The sequence below is a fragment of the Alosa sapidissima genome, chromosome 6 (assembly GCF_018492685.1).
Source record: "Alosa sapidissima isolate fAloSap1 chromosome 6, fAloSap1.pri, whole genome shotgun sequence".
Classification (NCBI taxonomy): Eukaryota; Metazoa; Chordata; class Actinopteri; order Clupeiformes; family Clupeidae; genus Alosa; species Alosa sapidissima.
Genome location: NC_055962.1, coordinates 21,503,328 through 21,516,787, shown reverse-complemented (window position 1 = coordinate 21,516,787; position 13,460 = coordinate 21,503,328). Strand labels below are relative to the sequence as shown.

The 13,460-nt window shown below is 44.0% G+C and overlaps 1 protein-coding gene across 1 annotated transcript in view; it reads right to left on the bottom strand.

Moving 5' to 3' along the window:
• Positions 1-13,460, bottom strand: part of LOC121712001 (mannosyl-oligosaccharide 1,2-alpha-mannosidase IA-like) — a 128,854-nt gene that overhangs the window by 60,155 nt on the left and 55,239 nt on the right. The window contains exon 4 of the mRNA XM_042095903.1: positions 2,162-2,242. Coding sequence (XP_041951837.1) covers positions 2,162-2,242 — 81 coding nt within the window. The remainder of the gene's footprint in view (positions 1-2,161; positions 2,243-13,460) is intronic.

The following is a 13,460-nucleotide window of genomic DNA, read 5'->3' as shown; positions in this document are numbered from 1 at the left end:
TGGGTACAGAATTGGTTCAGCGCATTTGAGGCACAAGCTTTGTTAGAATATTAAAAACAAAATAAGATCAATTTCTCTAATCAAAGCTTCTCATCTCTTTCCTATAATTTAAAACGAGGCTGTAATTTCAACATTATAAAATGTGCGTTTACACACTCCCATTTTCGACGACAGAAAGGTTGACACGGAGGCGGTGAACAAAGAGGAGGGAAGGGTAATGGGGGTGCATACCAAACCATAACTATAACTCCCAGCGCCTTTAATTGGATTTAGGAGGGGGTGGGAGGGTACATATAACAACTTGAGGAGTTACCCACGTTCTAGTCGGGTCTCCGGTGATGATGCTCAACGATCACCGCGAGCGCCGCTCGGCAGCTTATGAGGGAGCGGGAACAGCAACACGTTTCATTAGGGACCCACTTGCGGGTTTAACACGGTGAGAAGGCGCGCATAATTTTCAATCTAGGCTCCCCAGCCTGCCCCGTGCCACAACGCGCCATTTATTTGGGTAATAAATCTGAGCCTTCAGTGTGTGCTAATGTTGCTTCTCAGGAGGCTGGCTGAGGAAGAGTAGCATGAGGAAGAGTGAGCATCTGAAGAGAGCTCCCTGCATGGAACCGCTACTGATACAGTTTCTTTATTGTTTTAAGGGAATTCTTTGGATCACCGTCTAGCAACGGTTTCTGGGGTAAAGGACTACATGCATACATACATACATAAATACCTATACACATTCTTCAACAAACTTAAATGCAATTATGTTTGGAGAGTGTGTTTACTATTGCATCTTAAGATCATCATACTATCTATATAACTGATCTATTTCTACATTATTCCCAGTATTACATTTCAGACATTTCTATATTTGTTTCCCCAAATCCAGACAGGCCAGTGCTGCGCAAACACAACATTTCAACTCCTTTCCTGACGTGTCACTGGTTAGTTGGCCAATATCCTCTCAACACAGCAGTATTGGGGGGACTTCCAGCATCCAGTCAATTCAGCAGCTTCCTCTCTTAAGAGGATCCTCTCTTCCTCCATTCAATCTCCTAGACAACAACACTCTTCCCTGTGTCATCCTCAAACAAACATTTCCTGCTATTGTGCCATTTGAAATAAAGCCACCGTCGCTAGCTCTGATTCAGATAAATGACAGAATGCCTTCGCCAAGTACAAATAACAGGCAAACCAGGCCAAATAAGGTCAATGTCTGATATCTGTGTGTGTGTGTGTGTGTGTGTGTGTGTATGTGTATGTGTGTTTTTCCCAGTAGCCAAAAACAGGAAAGCTGACTGGAGTCAGCTGGCCACCCGGCCAGTGGCATTACCCAGAATCCCCTCTGAGTCAGCACAGGGTAAATGTCTCTTTCACAACCTTCTCCAGCAGGTCCACAAGGGCAAACACACACACACACACACACACACACACAAGTAGTATCTTTGTATGCCAACCTACATGGGCAGCTTGGTCTGGCGCCACTTGAAGTGGCGGAGATGAAAGGGGAGCAGGCTGGGAGCTCTTCTCTTCTGAGAGCACTTGGAGGGAATAAGAGGGAAGCTGTGTGCAGGCCGGGGTGTGGAGCTCGCCAAAACAGAGGGAATCAGAGAGGAGAGGGAGAGAAGGAAGGAGGAAGGGGTAGGTAAGGAGAGATAAAGGGAGAGAGAAGGATATAAAGGAGAGAGAGAGAGAGAGAGAGAGAGAGAGAGAGAGAGAGAGAGAGAGAGAGAGAGAGAGAGAGAGAGAGAGAGAGAGAGAGAGAGAGAGAGAGAGAGAGAGAGAGAGAGAGAGAGAGGTGCCTATGAGAGGCCTGTTTGTTTTGGCTGTGCGGGTGGGCAAGATGCGGACCAGCCAACCAGCCTCCAGCTTGGGGGCTGCCAGCAAACAGCCTCATGTTTGTTACCACACACACACACATATACACACACACACGAGCGAGTGTGCTCACACCCAAAATACTGGCCAATGCTTCTTACAAACATCAGGGCCTATCATACTCAAATGCAGTGCCACACAGACACAGACATACACAGTGCTGCTGGGAGAGGACGAAGTGTTTTGGTATCTCAGCGGGTTGTTCTGTGTAGATACTGCCACCATGGCTATGGAAGCCAGTGTGGTGTGTGTGTGGTGGTGTGCAAGAGGGGGAATAGAGAGCACTTACCTCTTTGCCTGAGAGATAGTAGGCAGACAGCAGCCCTCCCACAAAGCGAATGTTCACTTCAAACACCGAGATCTCTGTGTTCTGAGAGAGAGAGAGAGAGAGAGAGAGAGAGAGAGAGAGAGAGAGAGAGAGAAAGAGAGACAGAGAGAGAGAGAGAGATCATTAGTGCTGTAGCGGTGTAGGATGGTCCGTGTGCAAACATCAATAGCACAATTAGAGAAGCCAGAGCACTTGAAACAACCAGAGCACTGGAGCAGATGTGAGGTAACAAGGGCAGCCTCCCACAACACCAGCCAGCTCAACCACAACACACACGGCACAATGGGGATATAGCTGAGGCGTAAAAACACACACACACACACACGCAAAACACTCTCACTATCAAGACACACTTGAAGACAAACACACACAGTCAGGGCACATGACAGATACACACACAGATAAGGCAACACACACACACACACACACACACACACACACACACAGCTTGCCCGTAGCCCCATAAAACTCTTCAATGACGAAGAGAAATTGTTCAGACTGACATGCAATGCAAAGACACAAGTACACATCTTAAGTGCTTTCAAGAAAGAAAAAGGTCCAGTTTGTGCATGTCATTAGTGGTTACTATGGCAAAACCAAAGCGATCAAGAAATAAAACAAGAAAGGAATTAATTATGTTAACACGCTAGCTGCGTCTGGTAGGAGGCTGTTAGTGGAGTATCCTCTACACAGGGACAAAGGCCCATTATTTAATCCAAATAATCAAACAGATGTTTGCCGTTTTCATAACCAGCAGTGTATTGAGAACATCTGGACTTCATCTCGAAATGGAGGTTAATTAAGCTTCTATTTAGCCTCTGTTACAGCTGAAAAGGAGAAATCACCCATCTTGGCGATAAAAGCCCACTGCACAAAATGCATTCCCATAAATCATTTGATCTGAAAAGACCTCCCGGTCACAAACATCATTTTGACTTAAAATGTGTTTGGCAACAAAATTGTTTTTGGTCAAACTAGCACTAGCACCCTCGTATTCAACATCCGGAAGTTGGCTTTGATGTGAGCCTCAACACAGGCTGTGAGTCATTCCATGTGGGGAACGCAAGGGGTCGGCGAGCATTTGCTATGGCAACAGCCAGATCGTACAGGTAAACAGAATGTAAACTTTGCTCAGAGCAGCTCTCAAAGCTGCAAGGGACCTAGGGAGTAACACACACACACACACACACGCACATATACAGACTCATACAGACACACACAGACACACACAAAGCCAGTGCTGGATAAGCTGCATGGCACGGCTCATTTGAGAGCTTCCCCTATGCGGTCCTGACAATTTATGGAGCCCTTCTTCTTTTCCTGTTATCCAAACAGTTTATGGGGCCTGTGTTATTTACCAAACCTTGTCTGCTGAAAGAGCCAGTGTGTGAATATCAGCCTGTCACAGCACACACACACACACACCGTGTGTGTGAATATCAGCCTGCCACAGTGCTGGGTGAAAAGGCCACACGCTCCACTGATGCACATCTGAGTGTAATATCTACAAACATCTTTCCCCATTTTCTCACGGGAAATTAGTGGATATGAACCATCATACTTGAGCTGAGATTCACAGACTCTTTTCTGCAGCAAAGAAATCTGCACACAAAGGCCAGTGGTAGCACTCAGTTCAGTTCAGTTCAGTTCAGTTAACTTAATTGTCCCAAAGGGAAACTTGTCTCGCAGTCAGGTACACATAAATAGCACAAGATACACAAAGACACAAGATGGGGTAAAAGACACAGGTTAATAAGAAGGTTAAGAAAGAAAATAAGAAAGAAAGTCATGCCATCTTTAAATGAGAGAGAGGGAAATAATTATTTATTTTCATTCTTTCATAATTTACATTTAAATTTATTTATTTTAAAACATTTTGAAGGTAAGAAAAACACCGACAGAAGCAGACTCAAAAGGCACTGTGGGTAACTGTGATGCATGATGCTTGCTGAATATCAACACTATGGGTTGTAATGGTCATACAGGCAACAATATGGTACACATCACAATATTTGGTCCACGAAAGAATAAATTATTGTAATTAATTACATTTTACCGCATGCACTGGGATTCCATTAGGAGACATGATTTTGATGATGCCGCTGATCTTTCACAGAGATTTAATAATCACTTCGCCTCAATAGGTGTAAATCTGTCTAAGAAGATACAGTAAGTCAACCTCAAGGTGTCACCTTCAAGCAATTTCTTTCGGGTAGCTACATTCATTCATTCTTCTTGAAACCAACAGATGGTACTGAACTCCTAAAGATCATCTCGGACTTGAGGAGCTCATACACAGCTGGTGTAGATGGAATTTGTAGCAACATCTTGAAAGCCATTGCTAATATCATTGTTGAGCCACTGGCTCATTGTATCAACCTTTCTTTACTTACTGGCACTGTACCTAAAAAGTTGCCAAGATAATTCCAATTTTTCAAATCTGGCGACAGAAATGATATGAGCAACTACTGGTCCATATCAATCCTACCCACTTTTTCTAAAGTAATGGAGAAAGTAGTATACAATAGACTCAGTGGCTACTTAGATACACTAAATATCCTTGTTCCCTCCCAATATGGTTTTAGAAAAGAGCACAACCTGTATGGCAATACTTGACTTAATCAAGTCTATTAATAGAACAAATAAATAACTGCACTGAAGAGGGAAAATGTGGCGTTGGTATTTTCTTGGACCTATCAAAAGCCTTTGATACCATTGACTTTGATATTTTGTTGCATAAATTGCACCACTATGGTATCAGAGGTTTAGCACTTCAATGGTTTCGAAGTTACCTATACGAGAGGGAACAGTATGTCCATGTCAATGATCATAACTCTACCTGTAAGCCCATACTCTTTGGGGTCCCCCAGGGTTCAATTTTGGGGCCACTCTTATTCATTCTATATATAAATGATTTTGTCAATTCCTCCCAAATATTTCATAAAATTATTTTTGCTGACGACACAAATTTGTTAACATCACACAGGAACCCACTTATTTTACAAGACATAGTAAACTCTGAGTTAACCAAAGTGGACTCCTGGTTTAAATGTAACAAATTGTCATTAAATGTCAGCAAAAAAGAAAAAGAAAAAAATGTCATTTTATTCAAATCGAACAAAAAATTTAAAAACATTGATCACTGCCTGTTTAAAATCAATGGCCAGGAAATAAAAAGAGTGTATGCCACTAAATTCCTGGGGGTCTACATTGACGATTCTCTCAACTTCAAATGTCATATAGACCATCTAGTAAACAAACTGTCCAAGTATGTTGGCTTGTTCTACAAGATCAGACATTTCCTTCCTCTGTCTGCCCTTATCACATTGTACAAAACTCTATTTGAACCTCACCTTAACTATTGTAATGTGATATGGTGCAACACCTTCACCAGCCATCTTAAAAAAAACTTGTATCCTTCCAAAAAAAAGTCATACGGGCCCTGTCCTGGTCAGAGATAAATTCCTCCACCCACCCTCTATTTCACCGCTTTGAGTTACTAAAACTGGCTGAGATGAATGTTTATCATAATGCCTGTCTTATGTTTCAAATTGTCAACAGGCTCAACCCTAGGTTGTGTAGTCTTATTCCCATCTCCAGCCCCCAGCACACATACCAAACAAGAACTAAACCACTCATTACAGGTAAATGTCGTCGACACGTGCGCGCCAGTATGAGTGTTGCCTGTAGGGGGCCACAGATTTGGAACAGGATTGATGATGGCCTCAAGGTGTTGCCCTCTATCTCCAACTTCAAAAGACAACTAAAAAACAATCTCTTACTAACCTATATCTAATATAAAACTGTTTTCCTCATGGACTACTGGCATGTATGTGTATGATTGTATGTGTATGTAATGTTGTATGTGATGTTTTGTGTATGTAATGTTAAGTATGTATGTTATGTGGTCACCATCTGGTCTCAGATGGTTACTGTGAATATCATTGTTTGTACCACTACCCTTTCATGAACCATGGGCCCCCACCTATAAGCTTTTCTAGCTTCTTTGGGGGACCCATTCACTCTACCCTTCTGTCTTTGTACCCATACTGGTTTACTGTAATGTTTGAAGTGGTATTGTGAATAAAAACTCAAACTCAAACTCAACACATAGTGCAATTTATTCACGTTATATAACGTTTCATATACTAGTATTTCTCGCAAACGTTTCATATACTAGTAGTCTCTAATCTTGGCCCCGTAGATTTATTTTGATAATGTTATCAAAGTCATTGTATACCAAAATAAAAATAAAATCATATTACCTACTACACTGTATAATATTTTTTACTCTAACCAGTATCCAACACAAATTGGAAAAAGATGGTTTCTCTCTTGAAGAACATCCCCATGAGATCTAAATATTGTTCTAACATCAAAGACCCACAAATATTGCATCTCTGAAGTGTCGGAGAGAAGTCCATAATTGAGCAGGTTCCCTGAGTGCTTTGGAGATGCACGTCTTCTTGGAGTGCACTGAGGCAGAGATCCCTTTATTGGCATGCAAAGTCGTCCAGCTCCACATGCAATACTCAACTCCCGTTATTTCATTACAGACTACCTCCACCCCTCTCTCCCTTCCTCCTTCGCCATCAGACTCCCACTCTCTTCTCCCACACACTATCTCTCTCTCTCTCACATCCGTTTCTTTTTGCTTTTATCTCTCTCTCTCTCTCCCTCTCATTCACTCTCTTTCTCTCTCTCTCATTAGAGATTACCTCCACATCTATCTATGTTTCTTTTTGCTTTTATCTCTCTCTCTCTCTCTCCCCCTCTCATTCCCCCCTTCCCGCTCTCTCTCTTCTCCTCTCTCTAAATTCTTTGTGTGGGGATTTCTCCAGAAAGATGTTCGCATGCACCCACCTCCTGATGGGAGTGCTGAGGAGTCATTTTAAAGCTGATTCTATTCGCCATGAGTCATTCAAGATGCCAGGTCCTCTCATCCTAACCCCACCACCCCCCTTCTCTTTTTTTCCCCGCACCACCTCATAAAACCTTTATGGAAAGGGAAGTGGATGGTTTAATGTTGGCCATTAAAAGTAGCATTGAGGCAAAACTTGAGTGCAGCCTGAAAAGTACATCCCATTTCCTTATCATTTTTTTCATCCGCGATTTCGAACAGCACCAAATGGCGAAAAGGAACAAAGAGAAGAGATTCCGCGTAAAGAGATTTCATTTGCATGGCCTTCTCGAGATGGAGAGACAACAACAACTATCAGGGCGAGTTTGGAGCCTCTGTCTCATAGTCCTGGGGCAGATACCTGTATAAGTATAAGTGTATGTATATATATATATATATATATATATATATATATATATATATATATATATATATATATATATACACCACCTACTTTTGATCCCGTGAGGGAAATTTGGTCTCTGCATTTAACCCAAATGGTGAATTAGTGAAACACAAAAAGCACACAGTGAACACACAGTGAGGTGAAGCACACACTAATCCCGGCGCAGTGAGCTGCCTGCTTCAACGGAGGGGTTAGGTGCCTTGCTCAAGGGCACTTCAGCTGCGGCCCACTGGTCGGGGCTCGAACCGCCAACCCTCAGGTTACAAGTCCAGAGTGCTAACCAGTGGGCCACGGCTGCCCCTACCTGTGTGTGTGCCCTGTGTGTGTGGAGCCTCTGCCTCCTAGTCCTGGGGCAGATCCCTGTGTGTGTGTGTGTGTGTGTGTGTGTGTGTGTGTGTGTGTGGTGTGTAACCTCTAGTCCTGCGGCAGATCCCCAAGGAAGCCCTGAGAGAAGTCTTCCTTTCTCCAAGCTAAACTTGTGAATTATTACATATCATTCCAAAAGTGCTTAATTATTAAGATCCTTCCCGATACTGGATGGAGACATCTATTCTGGAACCATTTATATCGCAATTATCCATAATATAGAAGGCATTACTTTGCGTCAAAATAAAATATGTGATCCAAAAGGAAAATGGGAGAATGCGCTTCTTTGGGGGTTGGAAACTTGACTTCTCGACTTCTTCAGCAACTTATGTTAATGGTTCTGACAGTTCCCTCACTTTTCCACACTCTCTCTCCTACTTTCTCTTTTCAGCTAGTAAGAGAAAACTCAATAAAAAGACAGTCTGGTCTGTGGGGAATTTGGTATTTAGTTTGCTCTCAATTTTTTGTATCCTCAGCAGGTGTGATGAGCAAGATAAGGCAAACTGCTGCTTCAGTGATTGTAATTACTGACGTGTTCCTGCTTGTAACTGCAGAACAACAATTAACCAAGGCAGCCAACGACGTTTGTGGCTTCATTAAGCTAAGTAAAAACAAATAAAACAATTCTAATTACCTGACCATCTGAGTTTGGCTAATTACTGATTTTCTTGCCGTTTTCCTTCTTCCCCAAGGAAAGGCCATTTTTACAATTACTGTACATGTCTTGTAATGGCCATTGCATTTTAAAAAGCTGTTCGCCTTGTGGCTATGGTGGATTTTTTTTAATGCCAATGCCAAAGCTGAGTAAGCGGTCATCTAGGGATACAAGATCACCTAGAATCTAACTCACAGAGTTGCTAGTACTTAGTCAGTCCAGGGTTTGTATAGTGCAGCTCAAGGCTGGAGGGGAAGCTCTTCAGCTGCCTTGTGGTGATCAATGGTAGCAATAGTATGGCTAGTGTAAATAATGCAATAATGCAAAATATTCTCATTTCCGTGCATCTGTATTTCAGCGCAAACACAAGCTGTGAATGTAGTGATCCATCAAGTGCTTTTCATTTAGAGCATGGAAAAGTGGAAAATTCCAACACTGCATGACGTGAGCCCTATACTAACAGCTAGATGTTGTAATTGTTATATTTAGCTGCATTTATTTAATAAAAAGTAATGTTAGTGGACTACGTTATCTAGAACGCACACAGCTTGCCCGGTAACTCGAGACAAGAACAGCAGTCAGGCTTGGTGTTACTTACATCAATATTTAAACTGGGTAACTAAGCCATCTCACACACACACACACAGAGACACACACACACACACACACACACACATTCTTCCTAGCCATCCACCCACGTACATTCAAGAAAAAAGCTCCACTTGGCTGTTGCAGGTTACCCAGTGCCGTGCATTACTCAGCTTTCCCAGCCACTGACACAGCAGCTCTCCACCCAGCTGTGGCAGCACACAGTCAACCACCACATCTGTTACTGAGACTGAATGGATATGCTCCAGAGAGAGAGAGAGAGAGAGAGAGAGGTAGTATGAGAAATAAATGAATATAGTTAGAGAAACTAAGAAAGGAGAAGTGAGAACAGGACAGAGAGAGAAAAGAGAGAGAGAGAAAAGAGAGAGAGAGAGAGAGAGAGAGAGAGAGAGAGAGAGAGAGAGAGAAGTGGACAGAGATAGAGAATGAGAAGAAAAGACAGAAAGGAGAACAGAAGAACCTGAGGAAGAGGAGAGGAGGAAGAGGAGAGGAGAAGAGAGGAGAGGAGAAGAGAGGAGGAGCTGCGGAGGAGGCTGAGAGCAGCCTGGTGAGATGGCCAGTGCTCCAGTGCTTGTGAGCTGTCCTGGCTGGTGGTGATTTAAGAGGCTCACAGCTGGGGCGAGCGGCGCGATGGCGAGCTAATCAGTGCTCAGCGTGTGCAGACATGAGGACCTGGAGAGGCCCAGAATATGGACGCATTAGCGCCTCATCACCAACCATAACCCACTCCATCATCAGCATAGCTCACACACCCACCTACAGCACAGCCACCTCCACACACACACACACGCACACACGCTGTGGATGCTACCACTGAGAAGCCGCCAAAACTGCTGCCAAGTCGGCAACTGAAGCTGGATGCTGTGTGCTGGTGTTTGACACATTGCTTTCCATTTCAGTACCCATGACAACATGGCAGAACATTCCAGTAACAGCATGGTGTGGTAAAAATATTGGAAACGGTACTCGGTTTCAGCAAGTAGACAAATGTAAATACGGTTTTAAAAAAAAAATGGTATAGGGACATCCCTAGTCTGTTTCATGGAATTTAAAAAACTATCTACTGCATCACTGTGTGTGTCTGTATGTGTCAGTGTGTGTCTGTGACAGAGAGTGACGGAGCACGACAAAGAAAGTAGAATAAAAAGGACATCCCTTTGCCACATAGACCTTCTTTGATGTCAGAGTGACACACTATTGTAAGAACAACGTGGCGGTCTCTTTCGGTTGCTTGCATAGGCTGGAAAATATCTGTAAAGGTGGGAAAGGCACAATCTCTCCCTCACTCCTCCTCTCTCCCCCTCACTCCTCTCCCTCTCTCTCTCTTTTACCCGCCTGCTCTGTGTTTCCTTCTCCGTCTGCAGCCCATTATTGCCTCGAGGCTGGCATTACGCCCAGCTTAATACACACAATAATACACACCACTGCTGCTTTTGTTCCAGCAGCAGGGGGCCTTAGCCATCACCTTTCCCCCTCTAAGCACACACACACACACACATACCCCCCAACACACACACACACCAACCAACACACACACACACACACACCAACCAACGCACACACACACACACACACACACAGTCCCCAAGCAACAGAGGCAGCATATTACGCCGATATGACAGGCCAACATAAATAAAGAATTCCGCTCTTGTTTTGCCTCGTTGCGCACTCATCCATCTCGTCTGCTGTGAAAACAAGAGCCTGAGAAGTGAAAAAGCTCCTCTCGGCCAATTGATGGAGCCCATGTGACAGAACCCAGAATTGTGTCAGTGTGTTCTAGAACCCTGACACATAGGTGGTTCATGAGCCAGTGAGAGAGGGACTTATTCTAGGAGACATGTTGTGAGTTTTACATCATCAAATAAACAAATTAAACCTTGGACATTTCTATGCATACTGTACACTAGATACAAGTACTGTGGTAAAAAAATAAGACCATCACTGCTTATTTTTATCAAAAAGGTCCCGCACTAAAAGCTATTATTCCGCCTATGCTTCGACAGAATGTGTTTGGTAATTCAGTCAAGCTGATTATGATTCCAGACAGGCAGGGGCCGAGATAGAATCACTGATTACAGAGCGCTGGTCTGCCTTCTCTCCGCTGGCCTAGCGGGGTGCCAGGTTATCATCCTGAGTGCCTGCCATCCCCCGTTGTCAGGACCCGGGGTCTAACTTGGTTAGACCCACTTGCCACCAACCGTGAGGGTCATGCAAAAGAACACCTACCCACAATCCCTGTCCTACACAGACACCACTTCAGCGCAGAGGGGCCTGCTGTCTGTGAAGCGGGATTGCTCCGAGTTGTGGTGAGACAAATATGAATATTAATGGCCAATACACAGGGGCTCTCGCAGGCGCTTTCATTGTTGGATTTGCTGGAGGGCAGCGAGGCAAAAACCTTTCAATTAAAAGTTTGTTAATACTGTTGGTAGAGGTTCTCTGTTCTGATCATTAAAATGGTGGGTGGACAAGAGAGGGAAAACAAGGTGTGGCGCTTCTTAGCGGAGTGTAGGCATAGGCAACACGGAGGAAGAATGAATAACGAGGCTGCTTTCGCAACATGGAAAGAGTAGGGGGGTCTGAAGGAGAGGAAAAAACGAAGTGGAGCATCAAAGAACCGAAGAGAGCGAAGAGAAGTGGTGGATGTGTGAATGTCCCTCCCTCCCCCCACACACACACCCCAAAATGTGCTGGGTGCTCCTCACGGCAATGCACTTTCCAGTCGATTCAAAAAGTTAAGCACCCTCACGAGCGGAAAAATGTCCTCCATTGACTATCCGGCAGAGCGCTCTTCTGTTTTTCCTTTCCTTTCATTTCTTTTCTCCCCCCACTTTCATCTGCAAGCTAATTTCTTCTTCTACAGCTGCTTCTCCTCAGACTCACCTTTCTGCCTCACTTCCCCTGACCTTCTCCCCGCTCTCGCTGAGGAAATGAAGAACTAAATGAGACTGGAGAGAGCTCCAGAGTTCTAAATGAGACTGGAGAGCGCTCCAGAGTTCTAAATGAGACTGGAGAGAGGTCCAGAGTTCTAAATTACACTGGAGAGCGCTCCAGAGTTCTAAATGAGACTGGAGAGCGCTCCAGAGTTCTAAATGAGACTGGAGAGAGGTCCAGAGTTCTAAATGACACTGGAGAGCGCTCCAGAGTTCTATCGGAACTTCCCCTATTACTGTCGGTCCTGTATTTCCGCAGTCTTGCGTGTATGTGTCACTTAATATCCATTTCTATGCAAACCAAGACAGCGGACTCCTAAAGAAACACAACCACCCACACCATAGGTGTATCTAAATTAGCTATGTACCAAAAATGACATTTTACCATGACTCGAAGAGCTGTAAACAGTGTAGTAAGGCTGCGTGTACACAGCCGCTTGGAGCTCCAGTGGAATTTTAATTTCATGACAAGAATTCTCGGTCTAACCGTTCATGTGCCGTTGAAGCGGTGTAAATAGGCGACCCATCAGGCCAGCACTATAACTCCGAGCGTGGTAAACAAAATCGGATATTTCAGGCAGTAAATGCTCCCATTAAGAACCAAAACCAGATTTTGTTCAAATCTACACACCTATGGCTACTGAAAAATGTAAGGTTCATTTAGCAAATGCTATTTTGAAGAGTTATAAAACATCGTTGTTTTAGAATTTCTGAACAAAAGTGGTGATAACTGGGGGTGTTACGATAAATGAGACTGGAGTAAGAGCTCTAGAGTTCTAAATGACACTGGAGAGCGCTCCAGAGTTCTAAATGACACTGGAGAGCGCTCCAGAGTTCTAAATGAGACTGGAGAGCACTCCAGAGTTCTAAATGACACTGGAGAGCGCTCCAGAGTTCTAAATGAGACTGGAGAGCACTCCAGAGTTCTAAATGAGACTGGAGAGAGGTCCAGAGTTCTAAATGAGACTGGAGAGAGGTCCAGAGTTCTAAATGAGACTGGAGTAAGAGCTCTAGAGTTCTAAATTACACTGGAGAGCGCTCCAGAGTTCTAGGGCGCTTTCACACCTGACTCTTTGAATCACAACGTGGAGCGTTTCCCCCAAAGATCAGTTCGATTGGGTATATGGGTATATGGAGAAAAACTCTTATTGATTCAGAACAAATTAGGCATGAAAGTGCCCTTAAATGAGTCTGGAGAGAGCTCCAAAGTTCTAAATGAGACTAGACAGAGCTCCAGAGTTATAAATGAGAATGGACAGACCTCCAGAGTTCCACATTACTTGCATTGCATTTTGCACTGCTGGCCGTGAGCTGGTTTAAAAGGGGGGACTGAGTCCTACAGAATGGAAAGGAAACAAACAATAAGAATGGGGAAAGGGGGAAGAGGGGAA